The sequence below is a fragment of the Mesoplodon bidens genome (genome assembly GCF_964165515.1).
Source record: "Mesoplodon bidens genome assembly, chromosome: 16".
In the NCBI taxonomy this organism is placed as follows: domain Eukaryota; kingdom Metazoa; phylum Chordata; class Mammalia; order Artiodactyla; family Ziphiidae; genus Mesoplodon; species Mesoplodon bidens.
The window spans coordinates 59,588,921-59,613,005 of record NC_138173.1 but is presented as its reverse complement, the minus strand read 5'-3'; the positions used below and the strand labels follow the sequence as shown (position 1 = coordinate 59,613,005).

The 24,085-nt window shown below is 41.9% G+C and overlaps 2 protein-coding genes across 4 annotated transcripts in view; both read left to right on the top strand.

Moving 5' to 3' along the window:
- Window positions 1–1,328: 1,328 nt before the first annotated feature.
- Window positions 1,329–18,209, top strand: DSCC1 (DNA replication and sister chromatid cohesion 1). Its single transcript, XM_081258244.1, has 9 exons — window positions 1,329–1,816; window positions 4,374–4,542; window positions 6,777–6,911; window positions 9,057–9,147; window positions 11,238–11,376; window positions 11,828–11,880; window positions 12,070–12,224; window positions 14,692–14,840; window positions 17,847–18,209. The coding sequence occupies exons 1-9, from the start codon at window positions 1,638–1,640 to the stop codon at window positions 17,953–17,955; spliced, it is 1,179 nt and encodes a 392-aa protein (XP_081114370.1). The 5' UTR covers window positions 1,329–1,637; the 3' UTR covers window positions 17,956–18,209.
- Window positions 18,210–20,311: 2,102 nt separating this feature from the next.
- TAF2 (TATA-box binding protein associated factor 2) overlaps window positions 20,312–24,085 on the top strand; it is an 84,506-nt gene continuing 80,732 nt past the window's right edge. For 2 of the 3 annotated variants that reach the window (XM_081258576.1, XM_081258574.1), the window contains exons 1-2: window positions 20,389–20,703; window positions 21,125–21,178. In XM_081258576.1, coding sequence (XP_081114702.1) covers window positions 20,620–20,703; window positions 21,125–21,178 — 138 coding nt within the window. In that variant the 5' untranslated portion in view covers window positions 20,389–20,619. Of the gene's footprint in view, window positions 20,704–21,124; window positions 21,179–24,085 lie in introns of all 3 variants that reach the window. The other variant, XM_081258577.1, reaches the window with a different exon arrangement.

Sequence of the window (24,085 nt, the reverse complement as noted above, 5' to 3'; positions counted from 1 at the left end):
GCCACAACGAAGATCCTGCATGTCACAACTAAGACCCAGGGCAGCCAAATAAATACATAAATACATATTAAAAATAAAATAAAATGCAGTTCCTCATTCACATTATCCACATTCCAAGCAGTCAAAAGCCACCTGTGGTTAGTAGCTACCAAATTGGACCGTGCAGATATAGAACATTTCCAACATCTCAGGAAGTTCTGTCAGACAGCGCTCAGCAAGGACTCTGTGCTTTCACTGTGAGGGCCTGGGTTCAGTCCCTGGTCAGGGAACTAAGATCCCACAAGCCACATGGCAAAAAAAGTAAAATAAATAAAAGACACGTGCTCAGCAAGAGAAGAACATGCCAGACAAACAGAGGCCCAAATGGTGGGAGGCACCGAAAGATCTTATTGTAAGCCTGTGTGCCTGATGTTAGGAGGAAGCCTTGAAGAGGAAGAGGGAAGCAGTAGTAGATGAGGCGGGATATAGACCTTCCAAATCGCCAGAGGGAAAAAAAATCAAACAAACAAAATCAGTTTAATGAGAGTGAAAAAATAAGAAGCAACAAAACCAAAAATGTTCAATAAATAGAAAAAAAAGCAGAGCAGTCAAATATTTATATTAGATCTAAATTTGCATACTGTGTATGTGAGCCTGTGTAGATCTGCTCGGGGAAAAATGCTACGTTCAGCACAGCCTAAGATCTAGCTTTGGTAGAAGATCTTATCTTGATGTATTAGAAGACACCTTAGAGAAAGCCGAGGGAGCACTTTACACATCATGTAGTGGTGAGTTTGTCTCCCCAGGACACTGCAGGGCCTTGACTACCTCAGGAAGGTGCTTTCCTCTTGACACGGGGTCTCAGCCCCTCACCTGCCATCCATCCCAGACTAGGTACTCAACGAACGGATGGATCTAGTCCGAGCCATAGATTCCCAGATCTAATGAGTGGTCCCCAGACCCAAAGAAGCGAGATGTCCTGTGCAATTCTACCAGGACCTCACTCCAGGTCCAAGGTGTTTGCACAAACTCGGTGCGGTATTTTTCGAGCGGTAATAGACTAGACTGGAATCAGACTTTACTACCTCCTGGCTGTACCACCTCGGGTAAGGAGCTTGCTTCCTCATTTGCAGAACGGTATTTAAAAGGGTCCACTTCGCAGGGCTGTGGTGAAGGATTCATGAAATTATGCATGCAAACTGCTTATTGCAAGACCCGCCACTGGCGGAAGACGCGACTATTTTGATGGCGAGGAAATGGGGGTATTGGCAGGAAACAGGGCGGGGAGGAAGGCAGCGGAAGCGGTGGGGGAAGGTTCCACGTGGCGCCCCGCGGGGTCGCAGCTCAGCTCCAGCCAGCTTCCGCCGAGAGCTCCCCGCGGAGGCCGGGTTTCCTTCCAGCGGCCGGTGCTCGGCCTGGGTGACCCAGCAGTCCTCGGCGGGGCACGAGTCCGGGAAGCTTTCGGACTCTCTCGGGGACGCCCCCGCAGCACGCTCCGCCCCGGAAACACGCCCCCAGCCGCCTAGGCGCGCTTTTAAAACGGGCTCTGTTTTACTTGTTTGTTTTGCTGGGTCGCGGCCGCCCGGGGAGCTTCATTCTACTGTCTTAAACCTGCGGCCCCTCGCGCACCGCGGGACCGCCCCCGACCCCGCGCAGAGATGAGGAGGACCCGCGACGAGGTGGACGCGACCCTGCAGATCGCCAAGCTGAACGCGGCCGAGCTGCTGCCCACCGTGCACTGCCTGGGCTTCGGCCCCGGGGCCAGCGCAGCCGCCGGCGACTTCTGCCTGCTCGAGTTGGAGCCCGCGCTGTGCCAGCAGCTTGAGGCAGGACACAGGTGAGCCGGGGCCGGGGCCTGCCGCCTCCAGCCTCGTGCCATCCACCTTCTGATTTTCCTGAGGGGAAACACAGGATGGGGAAACTGGGCCAGAGAGGTGCATTGATTTGACCAGGCCCCTCGCAGCAGGCCGGTGACCTGATCCCCAGCTGGCTGCGTTTTCCCGAGGAGTCCGCGCCGCTGTTAGTCCGTCCAGTTAGCTGGACTAGTCCGGCTGGTCTTGGAGGCCTCTGTCAGCGGAAACAAGTCAGGAAATAGAACCCTGGGGAAGGTTTGGAGATGTTAACAGTGGGGCTAGGCACTACACAGAACGCTTTGCCATTCTATCTTAAAGTCCAATGGTAATATCCAGTATTTATGGAGTTCCTCCTGCCTGCTACTTATATGTATTTTACTCAGTAGATAGGACTGAGGGGGGATGAGTGTAAAGCTGTTTTTACAGACTTGGTAATTGTGGAAGGCCCTCAAAAAACAGCCTTGCTTGGGGTCACTCAGTGGAGTCGGAAGCTGTTTTCTAATTCTAGGTCAGCTACACATTTGCTGCAAGACCGTGGGTTAAAAAACAGAGAAGTCCGTTCTCTCAACTTTGTGCAGTCCCTGGAAATGAGAGAAATGAGGAGTTAGGGGCTCTGGTTTAATTCTGTTCTGCTCTGTTGTTTCTCCAACATCTGTATTTTATTAGGTATAGTTTGTTCTCTTGTATGCTTTTTTTTTTTTTTTTAGATGTTGGGGGTAGGAGTTTATTAATTTATTTTATTTATTTTTGCCGTGTTGGGTCTTCGTTTCTGTGGGAGGGCCTTCTCTAGTTGTGGCAAGCGGGGGCCACTCTTCACTGCGGTACGCGGGCCTCACTATCGCGGCCTCTCCCGTTGCGGAGCACAGGCTCCAGACGCGCTGGCTCAGTAGTTGTGGCTCACGGGCCTAGTTGCTCCGCGGCATGTGGGATCTTCCCAGACCAGGGCTCGAACCCGTGTCCCCTGCATTAGCAGGCAGATTCTCAACCACTGCGCCACCAGGGAAGCCCTCTTGTATGCTTTTTAAATTGAATCCTTCAGGCTTTCACTTTGCCTACTTAACTCATCTAACCGTGTTACAGTTAACTGGCTAGTCTTCAGATGCTAGCAATAACATATCTTTAAAGTAACTGAAGGAGAACGTCACTCATGGGTTTTCATCCCAGCTGAGTTGGCAGAAATTTGAGAAAAGACTTAAGGTGCGAGGACCCTTATAGTAGTTAATAGCTGGCAAAAACCAGAATGAAAATGTGTGTTTTAATTTTTTTTTTTTTTTGCAGAAGGAAGGGGTAGTTGTTTTAAACAAAATATTTGAAAGCAGGGATAGTGCCACGTGGAAATAAATGTTAAGAGTAGGTACTTGCGACTATTAAATGTTGTTAGCACCAAGAAGCTTTAAAAAATCCTTTTATTTTCACTTAAGGATTAGTTTAAAAAATATTTTCAGTCTTCTATTTCAGGTTTTTTTATTATTTATTTAAAAGAAGTGAATTGTGTACAGGAGGTTTAAATACTTTATAGACAAGGAAAACTCCTAGGATCGACTCCTTTTTTGTCATCTCCGTTATCTTTATCATTTTTCTTCTTCCACGTCCTCACTTTTGTCCTTCCCCTCTTCCTCCTTCGTGCTTTTTTCCACCTGTGACCCTTTATCAGAGACATCATTTAGTCTAGTTTGTAAACATACCATTTTCATATTTTTCACTCAACATTGCAGCTTTCTTTTCTCAGGGTCCCGATTTCTTTGCAGCATAGGTGATGATTAGCCCAGGTTGTGCTCCTTTGATTGTTAGGGAATACTCAGGCCAAAACAAGGACAACTCTTGGGTCGGTACCAGGACCAGCAGCATGGCCATCATCTGGGAGCTTATTAGTAATGCAGAGTCCTAGGTCCCATCCCAGGCATACTGCATCCTGACCTGCTTTTTTTTTTTTTTTTGGTACGCGGGCCTCTCACTGTTGTGGCCTCTCCCGTTGCGGAGCACAGGCTCCGGATGCACAGGCTCAGCGGCCATGGCTCACGGGCCCAGCCGCTCCGCGGCATGTGGGATCCTCCCGGACCGGGGCACGAACCCATGTCCCCGGCATCGACAGGCGGACTCTCACCCACTGCGCCACCAGGGAAGCCCCCTGACCTGCTTTTTAACAAGGTTCCCTAACGTGCCTACACATAAGTTTGAGAAGTATTGCTTCAGTAATTTTAGCAAGTTGTGAAATCTTCACTGAAGCTTTTGGATGCTTTTCCCAGCAGTTTGCACAGAGATGCCACGTGGTAACATTTGGCCTCTTGGCGTCCTTGGATCTTTTTTGCCCATGTGGAATTATTTTTCCTTAGTGAGGCCACCGGCTGCCCCTCTGGGTCTCAACTGGCCCAGGCCTTGCTCTGTGGAGCTCATGGGAGGGCTGTGAGAGCAGGGGCCAGACACAGCCTTAAGACTTAGCTTTCAATTCTAGAAGCCTAGAGGATTTTGGAACTGTTTATAATGAAGATGTCCATTGGTGTCTCAGTAAAGCAAGTATTTTCTTTTCCCACTTTCCTGCAGTCTTGTGATTCGTGGTGATAAGGATGAGATGGCCGTTCTGTGTAGTAAAGACAAAACATATGACTTGAAAATAGCAGACACTTCCAATATGTTGCTTTTTATTCCTGGTTGCAAAACTCCAGACCAGATGAAGATGGAAGAGACATACTGTAACGTTATTCACACTGAGGTACTGTCTTCTGTTTCCTGATTTATGTGAGAATGACAACACATTTGCTAATCTTGCATTTAATTAAAAACTCGAGGTGTGGGACTTCCCTGGCGGTCCAGTGGTTAAAATTCCGTGCTCCCAATACAGGGGGAAAGGGTTGGATCCCTGGTTGGGGGAACTAAGATCCTGCATGCCGCACAGCGTGGCCAAAAAACAAACAAACAAACTTGAGGTGTAAAATGTACAATCATAGAGAATCTGAAAAGTTCTCTAATGAAATTTGAAATTTCTCAGCATTATTTTTGTTTGTTTGGAGTCACGTAAAGTTGTCTTTATTATCCCAATCTGATTTAAGTCCCAGATAAGCTGACCATTTTCTGTAGTATAGAAAATTTGCTATTAGGTGACTCATTTTAAAAGTTTTACCATGGATAGGTTTTGAAAGGACTCCCTCAAACCATAACTAGTGCATTAGATGAGGCAGAGAAATGAAGAAATTTGTTTCTGAGGGAAGTGTGTTTTTCACCTTTGAAATTAGTTTAGTTCATTACTATTTATAGCCATGTATAACAAATTTTTAATTATTTTGGAGACTGCTGTTGGCAGATACCAAACCAAAGTCCCCATCCTGGCTAGATTGTTATACATATACAATCAAAGCACAGACCTTAATTCTATTAAACTTTAGGCCAGCTAGTTCCTAAAAATAGAATTGGAATAGAAATAAGGGAAAATACTGGGACATTTCAGTGATTCATATATGTTGCTAGAACAGAAGAACTGCCAGTAAATATTGTATTTTGTTTTTTGTAGGGTTGTGTCTTTCATTGTAATTAACTAGAAATATTGACAGTTCATCCTTTTGGAAAAGGTGTTATTTTTCTTGTAGCTGTTTTGTAGGTGCTTTGGGGAGGGTATAACAATACCTCTGAGTATCTTTGAACTCTTCTTATGGGAATTCTGTGTTCTGAGACTGAGTAAAACTTAACAAAGCTCTACTGACCAGAGTTTTTAAATCTGTGGTTGCACTTTAGATGCCTAAAAAGGCTGGCTAAGGAATGCACGTGAGCCAAGCAGACTGGAGTTGATAAATGGTAGTGAATACCCAGTCTCAGGAGTAATAGGGAATGGGGGATCTAAGACAGATTAGAGCACACAAGCCCCAAGTAAGTGGATGGGCACTTCTTGGCCTTGTGGGAAAGCAGGCCCAGCATTGCCACATCTTCGGATTTCCTTTGTCCAAGTGAAGCTTAAAATTTAGATCTTGGGGGGCAACATCTTATTTTTCAATGTTGGCAACTAATGAAAACTCTATACTAAACCTCCCTTTTTCTCCCAACACAAAAGTACACACCAACATCTGTGCATTGGATACAGCCAGCAGGCTGCCAATTTGTGAACTGTGGATGAAATCAATCTTTGTGTTTTGGTCCTTAAACTTTTCTTAGATTCAGCAGCATCTCCATTTGGCTCTGGGCCTTGTCTTGTCAATCAAGGCTTCTACTAGTTTTAGAGTAGATGCATTCCCTGACCTTCCATGTTAGAGCTGAAAGGAGACAATCCATTTCTGCCTTTTTCCCTTCTTTCATGTGAAACAGTTATTGGGCACCTACTAAGCGCTAGACATTGGGCAAATCCTGGAGATACAGAGAGGGATAAGAAATATTTATCCAACATTTAGCCACTGTCACCTGGATTTCTTTAAGTGATAAGCCTCTCACTGTTTCACAAGTCCATAAGGAATTATTGCAATTCTAATTAGTGGGAAGTTCTTGTATTGAATAGGAGTCTTTCATCCTTAACATCATGAGCAACACAGAACAAGGGTTCCCCCCCTTCCCTTTATCATATATTGTTTGAAGACTGTGATAATGCTTTTTCTTTATTTTCTATTTGTCAGCCTAAAGATATTCTTCTTCTGTGTTTCTACCTGGTTTGCAGAATTCTCACCATCCTGGTCATTCTTTTCTGGGCATACTCTAGTTTCCAGCATATACTTGAGATATGGAGCTTAATTATCCATTCTCACTATGTTGGCAGTCTCTTCTAAACTGGGGATTGAAAAGATGGTACCTGAAGATACCCATCCATCTGCTTGAGGTGGCTGGATGGGGGCCTTCTCAACAGAAAGCAGAATACTTTGGCTCCCTTTTCTTGCTTCTTGTGGAGGGCGAGTGGGTTGGTTGAAATTTTATATGAAGTTTTCTTTTAGAATGGCCCCTAAATGATTTTGATGTATTTGTAATTTCTAGATCTTTGGTTTTTCTAATAATTACTGGGAATTAAGAAGATGTAGACCTAAACTAAAGAAGCTAAAGAAACTTTTGATGGAAAATACCTATGAAGGACCTGACAGTGAAAAAGAAAAGGATTCAAATCACTCAAAAGTAAGACTAGTATTTTCATTTTTTAATTTGGAATTTAAAAAATAGAGCTATAGAGACACTTAATGCTGACTTTTTTTTAAAGTTCATATTATGAAAATTTCAAACATACCCCAAAACAGAAAGACCTCCATATATTCATCACTCTGTTGAACATCTGTCAATATTTTGTCAATCTCATTTATTCTGTCCTCCTGCTGCCTTCCACCTTTTTTGTTTTTTTTTTTTTTCTTTTTCTGGAGTATTTTAAAGCAAGTCCTAGATATCATGGTGACATTTATGTAGCTGAAAGCTTCTCATGTTCCTAACTAAGAAATAATAGTTTTTTAGAGGTTAAAGTAATTTATTTAATTAAAAGTTATAATTAGGAGCTCTTGAGAAAAGACATTATGAAAATGGAAAGTCAGAATGGACTAATTCCTGGAAGTATGGAAAAATATTTATAAACCAGATAAAAAAAATTTTAAGTTTTAAATGTAATTCAAAGTTATAGAACTCTACTGGTATCCTGAAGACCATATTTGTATTAGAAGTTTGACTGATTGATTGAATTTTTTTCTTTGTAACAGCTTTATTGAGATATAATTCATATACCAAGCAATTTACTCATTTTAAAGTATATAATTCAACGGTTTTTAGTACATTAACAGAGTTGTGCAGTCATCACAATGAAGTTTAGAATATTTTCACCACCCCCAAAAGAAACCCTGTACCCCTTAGCTGTTAATTTCTAATCCTACCTTTCCCTCCTTCTCTCTCCCACCTCAACCCTAGGCAGCCACTAATCTACTTTCTGTCTCTATTGATTTGCCTCTTCTGGACCTTTCATATGAAAAGAATCAATAAGTGGCCTTTTCCGACAGGCTTTTGACTTAGCATGCTGTTTTCAAGGTTCATTCATGTTGTAGCATGCATCAGTAGTTCATTCCTTTTTATTGTTGAATAGTACCCCATCTTAATGGATATACCATATTTTATTCATCCATTCATCAGTTGATGGACATTTGGGTAGTTTCTACTTTTTGGATATTATTGATTATTTGATAATTATGGATAACACTGTTGTGAACATTCACGTACAAGTTTCTAGGGAACCTACATTTTCATTTTTCTTACATACCTAAGAGTGAAATTGATGGGCCCTGTGCTTACTCTGTATAACCTTTTGGGGAACTCCCGGACTGTTTTCCAAAGTGGCTGCACTATTTGACATTTCCATTGTATGAGGGTTCCAGTTTCTCTACATCGTAGACAACAGTTGTTCCTATCTGTCTTTTCTGTATCCATCCTAATGGTATCACTGTGGTTTTGATGTGCATTTCCCTAATGACTAATGACTTGGAGCATCTTTTCATGTGCTTGTTGACTATTTCTGTATTTTTGGAGAATGCCTATACAGAAACCCCTTTGCCCAATTTTTAATTGGGTTATTTATCTATTTATTACTAAATTATAGGAGAGTTTTTTATATAATCTAAATACAAGCTCCTTGACAGATATATGATATGCAAATATTTTCTCCTATTTTATGAATTGTCTTTTCTTGATTTTTTAAAATTGTGGTAAATAAACAGAACATAAAATTTACCACTTTAACCATTTTGACCTGTACAGCTCTGTGGCATTACATACACTCACATTGCTCTGCAGCCATCACCAGTACTCATCTACAGAAAACTTTCATCTTCCCAACCTGAAACTCTGTACCTATTAAACACTAACTCCCCAGTTTCCCCTGCCTCTCACCCTCCGGCAACCACTATTCCACTTTATGTCTCTGTGAATTTGTCTATGCCAAATCTCCCATGTAAGTGGAATCATACAGTATTTGTCCTTTTGTGTTGATGATGTTTTGAAATACACAAGTTTTCATTTTGATGAAGTCCACATTATCTGTCTTTTGTTGCTTGTGTTTTTGGCATCATATCTAAAACCATTGCCGCATCCAACATCACAAAGAGTCATCCTCTGTTTTCTTCTAAGAATCCACTGATTTTATGTAGTAATCATTACAGATTAACAAAAGAAATTAAACTAGGGTACCTTGCCTTAATCTCTTCTATGTATTTATTCAATAAGTCTAAAAACATTCTTTGGCCTAAAAATGTGCTTGCTTTTTTTTTTTTTTTTCTTGTTTTCTTGTTTCAGTATACAACTGAAGATTTGCTTGATCAAATTCAGGCAAGTGAGGAAGAAATAATGGCCCAGTTACAAGTTCTAAATGCCTGTGAGATTGGAGGTAGCATGACTTACTATTATTAATAATGATGGAATTGGGCATCATATGAGAGACATTTTTGGACATCTTCACCTGTTTATTGCTGTTCCATGCTATTTATTTAACCTTCTTTTGGGCTCAGAGGTGATATTTGTATTTTGGGGTGTGGGGTAGAGACTACATGTGATCACCTTTACAGTCTCTGACCAGTGACTTTTTCCACTCCTTACAGGCCTTTTTCTTTGGACTGAGTGGTAATAGATGAACCATATTAGATCAGGAAAGGTCTTAGATATCAGGTAGTCTAATCCCTTCATTGTTTTCAATAGGTGAGGAAACTAAGGCCTAGGAAGGGAAACGGACCTGTCCAGGGTTCCATGTTGAGTTGGTGACAGAATAAGGCATAAAACCCAGGTACTTGAACTCCTGGTTCAGAATAACTCACTGTATTTCCAAATTGCTTGGAAGATGTGTTTCTTCTTGTGATAACTCAACATACTTTTGAATGTGTTAAGTAGTTTATGTAAGAAACCTGTATAAAAGTTGCAGTGGTATGTGTCGGTCTCAGGGGTTGATGGAGAAGCCCAGTAGCATCTTGTATTTTGATTATCTCCTGGTCTGGAGTGGTAGAGTAGGAGCTATTTTTTTTTCTGGCATCCGGGCCTGCAGTAACACTTGAGTAGATGTTTGTGTGCATTTTTCAGCCCTCGTTTTTTTTTTTTTTTTTTTTTTTTTTGCGGTACGTGGGCCTCTCACTGCCGTGGCCTCTCCTGTTGCAGAGCACAGGCTCCAGATGCGCAGGCTCAGCGGCCATGGCTCACGGGCCCAGCCGCTCCGCGGCATGTGGGATCTTCCCGGACCGGGGCACAAACCCATGTCCCCTGCATCGACAGCCAGACTCTCAACCACTGCGCCACCAGGGAAGCCCTTCAGCCCTCTTAAGCTTGCCCAGAGAAGCAGCTTAATTCTGCACCCATGTGTTAGGAAGGAGGAAATTGGCATGGTTTGGTGGATGCACTCCTAAATCTTCCAAGCAAGATTAGCTTTTGTGAGACTGTAACTCTCAAATGTGGTGAATTCTGCTGAGCGAAGCAGCTGCAGATGACTTTAGAACTAACTGGAAACACTTAGCTCTTTGTTGTGGTTCCTTGAGACACATTTGGTCCTAAGCATCGGGCATAAAGTTTCTAATTGTGGATGCCTGCTGCTAATTACTATGGTATAAGGGGGGTACCATGAATGTTAAGGTTAAAAAAAAAAAAAGAAGAACCAATGGGCTTAATGCTGCCCTCTGTATTATTCACTTATTGCATGGGAATGGATAACATTTTGGGGGTATGTGTGTGTGGGGATGCAAAGATTATTTTTTCCTAGTTTTCTTTTTCAGTTTTACATCACACATTCCATTTTTTAACGTTGCCTTTATTTTTTCAGAGTAAGAATAGGAACATTCTCCCTTGGTGTGAGTGTACTTGATTTGGTGCGTGTGTATGTGATTTGTTTCTCTAGGGGTGGTGGTAGTGCCTTTGGTTATAAGACAGCATTTCATAGTCTTTCACAGGAATAGGGAAACGTATCTTGAGGCTCAGCTTTTATTTTGCCACTGGTCCACATTGTACTTCTGAGTCTGTTATCTCTTAAATGAGCTAGACTTCTTTATGAGCATGAGAACACCTCTCCAAGATAGCTGAGATGAGGGTTGTAACCATGGCAGTGCCCCATAGCAGAGATCACTGTGTGGGATATCCAACCTATGACCTTCACCTCATTTGTATGACGTTCTAATGAAATGACTGTACCAGCTACAGGTTTCCACATTTCCATTTAGAACGACAAGATTATGTGAGATAATTGAGTATTAAAGCACTTGAAAAAAAATCAAAACGTTAGTCATATGAAAAGTACTCTTTAAAAACCATCTGATCTCCCATAAGACACAATTTGTAATGATCAGGAAACAAGCATAAACAGAATCATTGTTTACAAAGAAAGCTAAGACTTTTCATGTCTCTTTTTTGCAGTGGGCAAGAGTTTACTGCTGTTTTATCAGTCTATCAGCCAATTCATTTGTTTAAAATGTCCTTTGGTAAATATAACTTTGGAATTTGTAGGTTATTGGAGGATTCTTGAATTTGATTATGAGATGAAACTTCTGAATCACATAACTCAGCTTGTGGATTCTGAATCTTGGTCTTTTAGTAAAGTTCCCTTGAATACATGCCTTCAGGAACTTGGACCATTAGAGACAGAGTAAGTATGTTATTCATTGTCCTTCCAGATTTCCTTAAGGGGAAGAAAATTATTTTCAGGGTAAGACTAAACCCAGGGCATAGACTATTTATATTTTGATATCTTATAGAAATCTAAAGAATATACAACCAAGAAGGACTTGGGAATTTTGGTCATTGGGGTGAATAAATGTGTATCTTTTTTTTCTCTGCCATAAAAAATATAAAGGAATAATTTAAGCTATTTTATAATAAAGGTATGCTCATATAATTTGTGTAAAAATATTTAGCATGGGACCTGGTATATAGTAACTTTCCAGTGTATTTTAGTTTCTAATGTAAAGTTTTATACTTGGCAACCAAAATCCTTTAGTTATTTCAAATTTATCTTAGTTTCTAGTTAGCAATGGTGTTTAAAAGATAATGTATAAATATGTGAAAAACTTTTCAAATAAGTGTTTAAAATTTTTCAGGGAGATGATCGGACACTGTCTTAAATGTTATGGAAAGAAATATACAGAGGAAGGTAAGATTGGGAAAGTATTTTAACGGGTATTTTAACTCTTATGTGTTAAAATTGGTATGCCTTTTTCAAATGTCTTCCTGTTAAAAATAAGAACTCCATAGGGTGATGGGAGATGAGTTGTGTATAAAAATGAGTAGTATAATTAATTGTCAGAGGACCATGTGAAACTCTCTGATACATTTTCCTTAGGTGAAGTTTATTTTGAATTGAGTGCAGATAAAATATGCAGAGCTACAGCACAAATGCTACTTCAGAATGCCGTGAAATTCAATCTCGCTGAGTTTCAGGAAGTGTGGCAACAGAGTGTTCCTGAAGGAGTGATAACTAGGCTCGATCAGCTTAAGGTAAGGCGGCGAGGCGACGGTGATGACCTCCATAACTCAGCAGGTGATTACCTCCATAGCTCAGCAGGTGATTACCTCCACAGCTCAGCAGGTTACTAGGTGAAGTGAAGCCTGTATTGGAACTGAATTTGGAGCCTGTTTATTTTCCTAACCCCCCATTAGGAGTGCATTCTACATCACAAAAATCCTTAAAAAAACCCCCAAAATCCCGCTTGATTGAAGTGTAATTTACATATCACAGTTCACCCTTTTGAAAAGGGTGATTTGTAGTAAATTTAATGAGTTACCAGCCACCACAGTCTAGTTTTAGAACATTTGTCAACTCAGTGAGATCACTCAGGCCCATTTACAGTTAATCCTGGTTCCCACCTGGTGTATCTCATTTTGTTCCTTTTTTCTCCATTTCCATCAGCATTGTCTTAGCTGAAACTATCATGTTTGGCTCACAATAGCATCCTTAAGCGGGCCTTCTGTACTTTTAACTGCCCACCTCCAATCCTTTCTCTGCGGTGCTACTAAAATGATCTTTCAAAAATGTCCGTCAGATTAGATGAACTTCTTGCTTAAATCACTTTAATGATTTCCCATTGCATTTAAGATATAAAATCCAGAGTATTATAATATAAAATAATATTTTACAATATAAAATATGTAAAATCTTGGTCTACAAGGCCCTTCATACCATCCTCTGTAAGCTTCATCTCTTGATACTTTCTCTCCTGTCCACTGCATACCAGCCTTCTTTCAGATTTTTAAGATCATCAAGCTCTTTCCTACCTTAGGACTTTTACACAAAGCTTTTTGTTCTAGAATAAACTTCTCCCCAGTGTCACCTGGCCACCTCCTACACATCTTTGAGTCACTTCATCAAGGAGGCCTTCCTTTACTCTAAAAAAAATACTTCCTGTTTTACTCTCCATGGCACCCTGGATTTCTCCTTCATGGTATTCTCACTTAGCTTCAGAAAAATGTTTTATTATGTGGTTCCCGGCTCTCCACTTTAAGAGAATTTTTTTCACTGTTGCTTGCCAATATATAGCATACTGCCTGGCATGTAGTATATGCTCAATGAGAATTTATTAAATAAGTGAAAGTATTTGCTCAATATTTACAGAGTTCCTTTTATGTCTAAACTTACCTTGCTAGATGCTGAGCAGAAAACGTCACACAAGGTGCCATCTAGGTCCTCAGCCTGGGGTCCGGCAATGGGGGTGCACATTACATGTATATATCTCTTCTGACAACGTTGAGTGATCTGTGCCATGGGCAGAGCATGCACAAGATGTTATGGGAGCAAATGAAAGGGCTTATCCATCTGACTGGTCAATCAGGGATGATTTTCTGAAGGAATGAATGTTTTAGCTGCCAAGTATGAAAGGATCATGTGTTACTCTAGACGGAAGGGCAGAGACAAGGTTCCAGGAGAGACAAGGTTCCAGGAGAGCATGGAGGGATAAAAATTGGGACACACAGTAGGGATGCATGACTGGAGAGAAGGGTGCTGGTGAGTTGGTGAATGACACTATGGACTGTGCTAAGGAATCTCAACTCTATCTAGAAAGCTCTTTGGGGCCATTGAGTGGCATCAGTTAGAAATGCTACCTGATGAGTTTTGCCTTTTGGAAAGAACACTATGAGAGTAATGAGGATGGGTTGATGGAAGGTTGGCTAGATTATGAAAAATTTAGGTTTCCAACACTTAACTCCTAACTCAGAGAGTATGGGCCAAAGAAATAGGTGATGGGGAAAGGACAGAGAAATGTTAAGGCCTTAAAATCTATATGATTTAGTGACCACTTAGATGTGGGGTTTGAATAATGGAATCTAGGATGATGCCTTGGTTTCCTAGGATTAGCAGGATGAGAACAGGTTTGGATGACAAACACAATGAGTGCATATATAGGTTTGGATATAGAGGTCTGGTGCTTGGAAGAGGGCTTTGAGTTGAAGATACTTGCTGATGACTGTAATATTTGTAAGTAAGTGGTGTTGAAGTCACGGGTTTAGAGAGTTTACCTAGGACAGTGACGGTGAAACAAGTAGAGGGATGGGGTAGGGGGCCAGGGAACTACAACATCAAGTTAGGAGAAAAATAATGAGATCGTGATGCAGGCTTAAAGGCTTAGAGGAAGGAGTGATCAACACTAACAAAATAAACGGGTCTAGCGAGATGAATCCAAGAAAAGGGCCCACTGGATTTGGCAACGACAGGTCATCAGTGACCTTTAGAACTAGAGCCATCTCAATAAATTGGTGGTAGTAAAAGCCAGATTACAGAAGGGAAAGTTAAGTCACTGCTTAGAGGAGCTCTTTTATGAAAAAGGCTATTGTAAGTTTCTGGGTAGTTTGTGTAAGTTTCATGTGGATGATGTTTTAAATACCTTGGGCTAAGCTAAACGTAAGGTAAATGAGTCATTTTTAAACATCAGACCATTACTTGAACTGTCCTTTTTCTCATTTCTTATAGGGTTTAGCCTTGGTGGATAGACACTCAAGACCAGAAACCATATTTTTGCTGAAAGTAGATGATTTGCCTGAGGATAATCAGGAACGTTTTAATAGTCTATTCTCTCTGAGGGAGAAGTGGACAGAAGAAGATATTGCTCCATATATTGAGTAAGTAATTTCTTACAAATGGATTTTGACTGTTCTTCTTATGATGAGTGGCATAGGGTTTTAGATTTTCAGAATTTTTTTTTTTTTGAGTATTCCTGGAAGACACTGCTTCCTTCCAAACTTTCTCTAGTGGTGGCTGTCTTCTCTATCATTCTTCACAACTACTGATCTGGGAGGTGGGGTATGTGTCATCTCTCTTCCTTACTACTGCTTCTAGAATCACTTCTTTGCTCTTCTCCTTGCAAACTGCAGCTCATAGAGGGACAGTCAACTGTATACCCTCCTATGACTCTAAGGCAAGCACCCCTCTCTGATGGCCACCTTCTTTCTTTCCCACTCCCTTACTTTAACGTTCTGGTAGAAGCCAGACTGTGGAAGAACAAGTTAGCCCTGAAGCCACTGCTTGTAGAACCAACCTCAAAGCCACTAATAAACACTACCACTTCCTCTCTGCATCTCCCACCTCTCAGGGCCTCTCTCCTCTTTCCCTGGCTTGCTTTCCAGGGTCAGTCTTTCTAACTCTTCCTGTACCCGTTCTACTCCTTGCACCCTATCTCTGTGTCCTGTCATACCTCATTGGCAAACATCTTCAAAGATTAAACCCAACTTCCTGTTTACTCTGTACCTGCACCAGGGCAGCTGAAATTTCCTGGAGAGAAATGACACAGTGTGGCTTGCTAGTCTCACTTAAAAACTTAAGTGGTAATTAGCAGGGCCCCTGGCAAGGCACCATTTCCTCATGAAACTTTTCAACCATTGGAACTTACTTTACATCTTCTTTTCTCTTTTCATACCAGCAATACCCCGTTACCTCTTCATCCTAAGCTTATGACCGTATTTTCTTTTTTTGGCTACATTGGGTCTTCATTGCTGCACGTGGGCTTTCTCTAGTTGAGGCGATCAGGGTCTCCTCTTCATTGCCGTGTGCGGGCTTCTCATTGCGGTGTCTTGCCTTGTTGCAGTTGCAGAGCACAGGCTATAGGCGCACGGGCTTTAGTAGTTGTGGCGCATGGTCTCAGTAGTTGTGGCTCGCGCTTTAGAACGCAGGCTCAGTAGTTGTGGCGCACGGCTTAGTTGCTCCGCGGCATGTGGGATCTTCCTAGACCAGAGCTTGAACCTGTGTACCCAGCATTGGCAGGCAGATTCTTAACCACTCTACCACCAGGGAAGCCCACAACCATATTTCTTGAGAAAACAGAAGCAGGCAAGACAAGAACTACCTCCTTTCCCATGGCCCAGTCTGCCAGCCTCCTGTGTGTGCGCACACTTGCTCTGCCGTCCATCCTGTGTGATGCATGAACTGTCCTTGCTCCTAAGGCCAACCCTCCTTCTGCACTAGATCCATCCCCTCTGGCCTTGTTAAAAGGATCCTCTAGTTGTCCCTTCCCGTGTTGTGTTATCAGTGTCTCCCACCAACTGGATTATGGCCAGCAACACATGTATTGCTGTGAACAGTATTCTGTAGTACTGTTCATCTTAAAAAAAAAAAAATAACAGTCTATGGAACCCCACGTCCTCTGCTCTCCTTCACAAGAAAGCTCCCTTTAAAAGTCTGTGTACTCCCTCTCTGCTTCTTTGTCTCCCATTCTTTCCTTAACCCAATGACAGATCCTTAACCCAATGGCATCTTTCTTTTTTACATTCAGTGGTCAATTGTCTGTCCTTGTTTACTTGGCCTCTTAACACTATTTGACGCAGTGGACCACTTCCTACTTGAAACACACCAGCCTTCTCCTTTCTCCCCCAAGGCAGCTCCTTTTCCATCTCTTGCTGATGTCTCCTTGTTTTCCCAATCTTTAAATGTCGGAGTGCTCTAGCATTCTATTATTGGCCATCTTCTCTTCATTTTGTATTTTTTCTTTTGGTGCCCTCATGTAAGCCCAGTGACTTCCTAATTTTATCTTCATACTTGACCATTTTCCTGAGCTCCAGATTCTTACATCTAGTTACCTAATCTAAATTTCTGCTTGGATATCTAATAGGAATTTCAAACATGCTCATAATGGAACTGTTGATTCCCCCTGTCCTAACCCCATCACCCTCATCTCAGCTACCAGCACTACCATTAATCCAGTTACCCAAGCAAAACGTCTAGAAATCTTCCTTGTCTTTTTTTCTCTTGCCCCCTGTTTCAAACTGTGAGCGAAACCTGATGGATCATCTCATACCTGCCTCTGATTGGTCTCCCTCTTTTAGTTTTTGCTCCCTTCTCCTCTCCCCTCCTTTTAAACTTTGGAAAATTTTAAACATTCAAAAGTAACAGTAAAATATAAGGAACCCTCCATGTACTTACTACCTAGCTTCCATAATCATCAACTCATTGCCTCCACTATTTAAAACTTAGATCACATTATGCTTTTCTATGAAACCCTCCACTGGCTTCCCATTATATGTACAATTAAATTACAACTCCCTCTCATGTTCTTCAAGGCCCTGTGTGATCTTCCCTTGATCCCTTCCCCGGCTCAGGTCCTCCCATATCTTCCCTTCCCTCATGATGTTCCAGTCAAAGTCTTCTCTCCTTTGAGGTACAGAAGAGGAAGCTAAAATTCAGGTAGGGTAGGTAACCTAGATAAGCTCACACAGGTAGCCTGGTATCCAGGTTCTCTGAGTCTAGACCCCACTGTATCACATTGCGTTTATGTCTGATTTGGAAGCCTGTGTGATATAATGGAAAAAATACAGACTTTGGAGACCTGCAGAGCCCGCTGCAAAATTTGGCTCCATCCTTTACCACCTGAACCTGTTTCCTTATATCTAACATGGGGTTAAATTATACATTACTTTTACTGTGAAGGTTGGAGGTAATACATACATGTGATGTACCTCGTTCAGTTATGGCTTAGTAATCTCTCCCTACCCTATCTCTCCCACAAATACACACCCTTATGTTTGTTGGAAAGATGGATTTGGGGGAGAGAGATATAAATAGCTAGTGCTGTGAAAATTGTGTTATGTTCCCTAGAATATTTATGATGTTCATTAATTTTTTTACTGTTCCCACAGAGATTTGTGTGGAGAGAAGCAAACCATTGGTGCATTACTCACTAAATATTCTCGATCTTCGATTCAGAATGGTGTTAAAGTTTATAACTCAAGAAGACCCATTTCTTAAAAAGAACAACAGTCTTGTCTTTGCGACTAAAGTTGCTTTGTAAAGTTGCTGGTTATAAGAAAACTTTTTATGTACTTGTATTCCAGCCTTTTAAAAACCTAATTCTTTGAGGCATTTTTCTCCTCATCTTAAGCATTTTAAAACTACTGCTCTTTTTTTTTCTTAAACGTAATAGGGTATTTTATATCTTTCAGGTTATATTTGTATTATGTACACAGTGAAAACAAGGACAAAAGAAAGTGTTATTTCCTATATTTAGTGTCTCAGTAGTCTTTGTGGGTTTATTTATAGAATAACAGTTTTGCTTTTTTTATATTTAAAACTGCATTTCTTTAATTAGGATTTGCCATTCTAATTATTAATAAATTTAGAAGTTTTCAGAGAGCTAAATAGTTTTCTAGAAGAGAATTATTTATTCACTTAAATGTCATTTCTCAAGTCAGTTCCCCTCTACTTTTGACTTTCCACCAAAACAGGAAGTCACGTGATGCTATATCATTTATCTAAATTAGTTGTTTATATTGATGAAATTGGCTTGACAGTTGCTCCTGTTCACCTGGCTGATGTAGATATGATTTCAGAGAGACAGGAGTGAGCGGTTCTAAAGAGAGATCTTAGTTCCCTGCCCAGGAACTGAACCTGGGTAGCCTGGATGAAAACCAGGGATCCTAGCCGCTAGTGCACCAGGGGCTAGAGGCGAGAAGCAAAGTTCCCCTGGCTCTTGCCCGGTTTGAAAGCAAGAATGTTTCTAGAAGGCAAAAACTATAAAAACAGGTACAAAGTTTATTATTAGAGACATGGCACAAGTGGGAGAGCACACAGAAACAGATTGTTTAAGACAGAAGCAAGGCAGAAACACACACCCAGAGAGAAAGGGTGTGGGCGTCCTCCCTACTGAGGAGGAGCCCAGTAAAGAGGTGATTTAAATCACTTACATAAGACAGTTTTTCCGGGTCTTTGTTTATCTTTGGACGATTATCTTGTTTCTTTTCCCACATCTGACCTGTTCTAGGACACTCCCTAACATGTGTGCCCAACTTTTTGCTAAGGTGGATTCCACCACAGAGGCTTGTGGGGATGTGTCCACACTCATGGGTGGCGCCCCTCTCTTTTTGGACGTCCAAGGAGCCTTCCTGTGCCTGTGCAGTCAGGGAAATTTTCTTGACCTCAGGAGTGGTCATCTTATCTCTTTACATCAGCAGAAGTCAGCTTCTGCCACTAGCTTTATCCTTGGAGTATAGGGGGGAAAACAAAGCTTCAATTTTACTTCACTTGACAGACACCAGGTGTCCAGCCCAGGGACCCATCTACTTCCCACCTGAGATATGCACTCTGGGATGAAAGTTTGCGTACTCCCTCTCTGCTTCTTTGTCTCCCATTCTTTCCTTAACCCAGTGACCTCTCTTTAATCCAGTTGCATCTATCTCCCTAAATATCCCCCCATCTTCCATGCAAAATGGTGTTAAAATTTATAATTCAAGAAGACCCATTTCAATACTAATCCTAAATGAAGAATGCTAACAGTAGTTTATAATGCTATAATAAAGGATACTGACACAGGTAATACTCGAAAACTACAAGTAATCTCTGGCTGGTTTTGGAATGCTTGATAAAGTCCCTTTACATCTTTATTTTCCTAGTGTGTTTTCGTTTAGAACAAAGTTCAAATTAATTTTAACTTAGCTAATGAACTTGTCACCAAGACAGTTGGAAGGGGTAGGCCAAGGTTAAATCTAGTCCGAAGTTAATTTTTTTTTAACCGCACAATCCACAATTAACCAAGATTTAACTGTTATTGGAATTTACAACTTTTATTCTCATGCATAAAATGCAAATACGATGGCTTCAAAATATTTGTCCGGTGTTTCAATAAATTCTGCATCTATATAATCCACTAATTTTGTTTTTTTCAATAAACACTGAGGCAGGAGTGCCTAGTGAGGACTCCGGAATAAGATTTAGACTCCTTGAGGTCTAATCACGTATTTTACAGCCTAAATCACAGAGTTCCAGTGAGTTTATGGTGTCTTTTCACACAGCAGACCAGAGGCACGCCTCTCCTGGTTTCCTATTTCCCGGGTTCCTAGTCCCCAGCCCCTGGCTCTTCGAAAACCTTTTCCCCATACTGTTCAATATGTTTGCGCTAGATCTTTATTCCTCTAAAATTTAGTGTTTCCTTCTTTCCTTCTCGCTGTGTTCGCCTCACCCACAAAATATCTCTGGCCGCTTTCCGAAATTTAAACAGTTCTCACCCACCGTCCGTATACGAAAAGACGAAAACAAAAAACTCCGGCACTCGGGCAAGCCCCGCCCACTGAACATAACTTCCGACTCCTGCCCTTACGCTGTCTCACTTCCGCTGACGTCGCAGGTCAGAGGTGACCGGCAAGATGTCGGCTGGCTGGCGCCGTTGGTTCTTGGTGTGAGGGGCATCTCCGTGACAGAAGCTCGGCGGAGACAGCTGACGGAGCCGAATCGCGGGAGCGAGTTGGAGGCGTTGGCGGCGGCAGATCGGGCAGGGCCGGGAGTGGGTGCCGTGGAAGCCCCGGCCGCGGGGTGTGACTGTTGGGTGCGCGGGGGAGCGGGGAGTGTCAGGTGCCGGAGACCGGTAATGCCCCGCCGCCCCCAGGGAAGCCGGGAAGCCGAGCTCCGCGGGGTCCCTTCATGCCGCCGACTGGTTTAGAGCCCGCCAGAATGAACAGGAAGAAAGGAGACAAGGGCTTTGAAAGCCCAAGGCCCTATAAATTATAAGTATTTTTTCATCTCCCTTTCTTCTACGTTTAGTTTTCATTAATTATGTTTTGTGATTGCTTGAAACTGATTTCGTGGGCCTGGGAGACCTAGTGGGAAACTGGGAGCCACTCACGGTGATGGGGATGGTGTTTGTAGGGCGAAAATGGTTTGAATGACAGTGTAATTCAGCAAATCTACTGCTTCTTGCAGGTTAATAAACCTTTTTCTTAAAGTACTAAGTTGCATTTTTGTCCACAGAAATTTATTTTCGTGGCTGTTGCTAAATTTAAAATGAGCAAGTTACCCTAATTTGTAGGGTTTTAGCATGAAAGATAAGTGTGATTCTGAGCTGCCTAGAACACAGTTCTTGTTTATACTTGGATAGAGTTATGCATTATTTAATAACTGAAATATTTTCTTTATTCTTTAATGTACAACTCATCAGGTCGTCTGCATCAACAACATAAACTTCCAGAGAAAATCTGTTGTGGTAAGTATATCCTCAGCGGTTATAAGCAATAACAGTCCACCCTTTACAGTACTTAGAAACTTTTCTGTCCCGGTAACTGTGTTTCGAGAATAGGTAATAATTAGAACTCAAAAGTCTATATGGGGGCTTCCCTGGTGGCGCAGTGGTTGAGAGTCCGCCTGCCGATGCAGGGGACACGGGTTCGTGCCCCGGTCCGGGAGGATCCCACATGCCGCGGAGCGGCTGGGCCCGTGAGCCATGGCCGCTGAGCCTGTGCGTCTGGAGCCTGCGCTCCGCAAGGGGAGAGGCCACAACAGTGAGAGGCCCGCGTAACGCAAAAAAAAAAAAAAAAGTCTATATGACTCTAAGGGCCATGGCTGTGCTGTATTGGCTGCCACCTCAGTTCTCTCTTTTCTTTTTCTTCCTGTTTCCTGATTAAAGTTTTATTTCTTTTAATCTGTTGTGGAATATGAAAGTCCGTATTACCAAACATTTTAGAATCGTGTATGTAAGAAGAATAAGTCCACAGCGAGATTTCTTCTATGAAAAAAGTTAAGGTTGGTACGTGCACTGACTTGGCTGTTAAGAGGCCACTTGTGTTTTCTGATTCTCAGCTGACCTTGTTGAGGTGGCAGTGCTTTACACTGAAGCTCTAGATAAGGTGTTTAAAACCTAGTAAACTGCCCGCCCCACCCCAGTGTAGATGTATGGATTGTTGATATATCTGTTCTAGGAAAAGTCCTTGATAACCCAAATAATTTATTCTTTCAGGGAGATCTGTATTAACTAGATCAAAATCTCAGTGAGAGCCGGTTTTCTCTGAGTGAGGACATCAACTTCCCTCTCAAACTCGTTTACTTAAGATGAGCTATTTTAAAATGTAACCTTTTCATTAGAATCGCAGAATCTTAGATTTATAAGGATGCTTAAAGGTTTATGAAGTCCCATATCCTCATTTAAGGAACTTCTCTTTCAAAATCCCTTACATATGATTATTTACCTTATACTTCATGGAAGGATACTTTAGGTGTGTTGGGTTGTATGAATTGGGTATGGAAGTTACGAGGATTAAAGAGTCTTGTTTAAAGGTTACTGTAATAATCTAGGGTAGAAATGATTTAGCCCTGCATGGAGGTATCATTAGTAAAATGGCACAGAAATAGAATTGACATGATTGACTGATAGTGAACATTTATTACGTACATACTACATGTAAGACCATCTTCTAAGGTTTTGTGTGTATGACCTCACTTAATCTTCACAGTAACCCCATGAGGTAGATGCTAATTTTTTTTAGATGGATACTATTTTAATCCTTATTTTTATAAATAAAGCAGCTGAAAGAATGGAGGATAAGTAAATTTCTTAAGGGCATGAAGATAGCAAGTGATTGAGCCATTTTTAATCAAACGTTCCCCTTTCCACATCCTCTACCCCTGGCACTATGATAGGCAGAAAGGACTTGCAGATGACTCTTAACTAGGAATGCTAGAAAGGAATTGTAGGTGATTTTTACATCTCCCGTTGGAAAGATTGGTTAGATGGCCTATGGGCTAGGGTCCCAGAAGGCACAGTCTACAGATTAATTGAGGGAAGTAATGAAGGGACTACTTAGGGTTAAGAGAAACCAACAAAAGTTGGAGGAGCACCCTAGGTTAGCAACGAGAAACAGTTATCACTTCTAAACCTGAAAGAACAAAGGAAGGGAGAGGTTACAAGAACCTACTGTACCTGTAGGAAACACTGACCATGCAGGAGCTATGGTCTTTGATAGAAGAGTGGAGCTACTGCGTCCTTCAGCCTGGCAGGGAGGAACCTGGGGGAATAAATATACGGAGCTCGATTTTCTTCTGCTTTCAGTTTTCTCTTTGTGCCTCCCAGTTGATCACCCCAACAGGCAGCCAGAGGGCTCGTGCCTAGTTAATGCTACTCCTGGGATGCAGAGTAAAGCAGAGAGGGCAGATTAGGAGGGGCAAAAGGAGAATATCCAGAACAGTCTACCCCTTTTGCCCCACATCATCCTCTCTTGTCTTTTGTTATGATGAAAGTGTTCCCAACTTAACGAAGCCCTCTCAGCTATTGTAGGCGTTGGCATTAGCCAACTTCCCGTTTTTGTGAGTCAAGCTTTATTTGATCACAGCCACAGCCATTTATTTATACACTGTCTATGGTTGCTTTGGAGCTACAATGGCAAAGTGGAATAGCTGTGACAGAAACTGTGTGGCCCGTTATGTCTGTTTACTATCTGGCCCTTTAAGAAAAAGTTTGCTGATCCCTGGACTAATCTCTTGGTGCAAAGAAATGGCAGTTCAGCATTATTCCCATCTAAGATATTAGCTATCACCAGTATCTTTCATATAAGACAGTAGAAGAAAAGTGGTTGAAAGGATGTGAAAATCAATTGCTACAGCCTCTGCTTTCTTCAGCTGGTGTCAAGGTCAGGGTTGATATACGCAGCTTCCTTATTCCTCCACCCATTCGCTTTTCTCTTTCCTTTTGACGGCATTTCTTTTGGTCCGCCCTAGGCTTTCATTCCTGTAGGATCTACATCCTTGCTTGTTTTGACTTCATTGAGTTGTTGCAGTTTTCCATTGATTAGGACTGTTGGTCACGTGGACCTAAGAGGCATTCCAGTGAATCCCCTGGATTGCAGATGGAATTCTTGCTTTTATTGTGTAGTAGAATCTCAGTTGCTGCTAGTCATTCCAGCCAGTACAGTGACCCCTTTGTCTGCCTATTGGTTCAGTGGCATGAGGAGCCCGAAGTGGTCAAGTCTCAGCTTCCAGTTTAATAGAACCATGACTCTGTGCCCAGGTGGATGCATTCCTCCCTTAGCTACTAAGGCCTCCAAACACACTGACCCTGAGGTCGTGAAGACAAGAAGCAAAAACTGTTCAGTGGCTTTTTGAAGGAATGGTGAACGTAGTC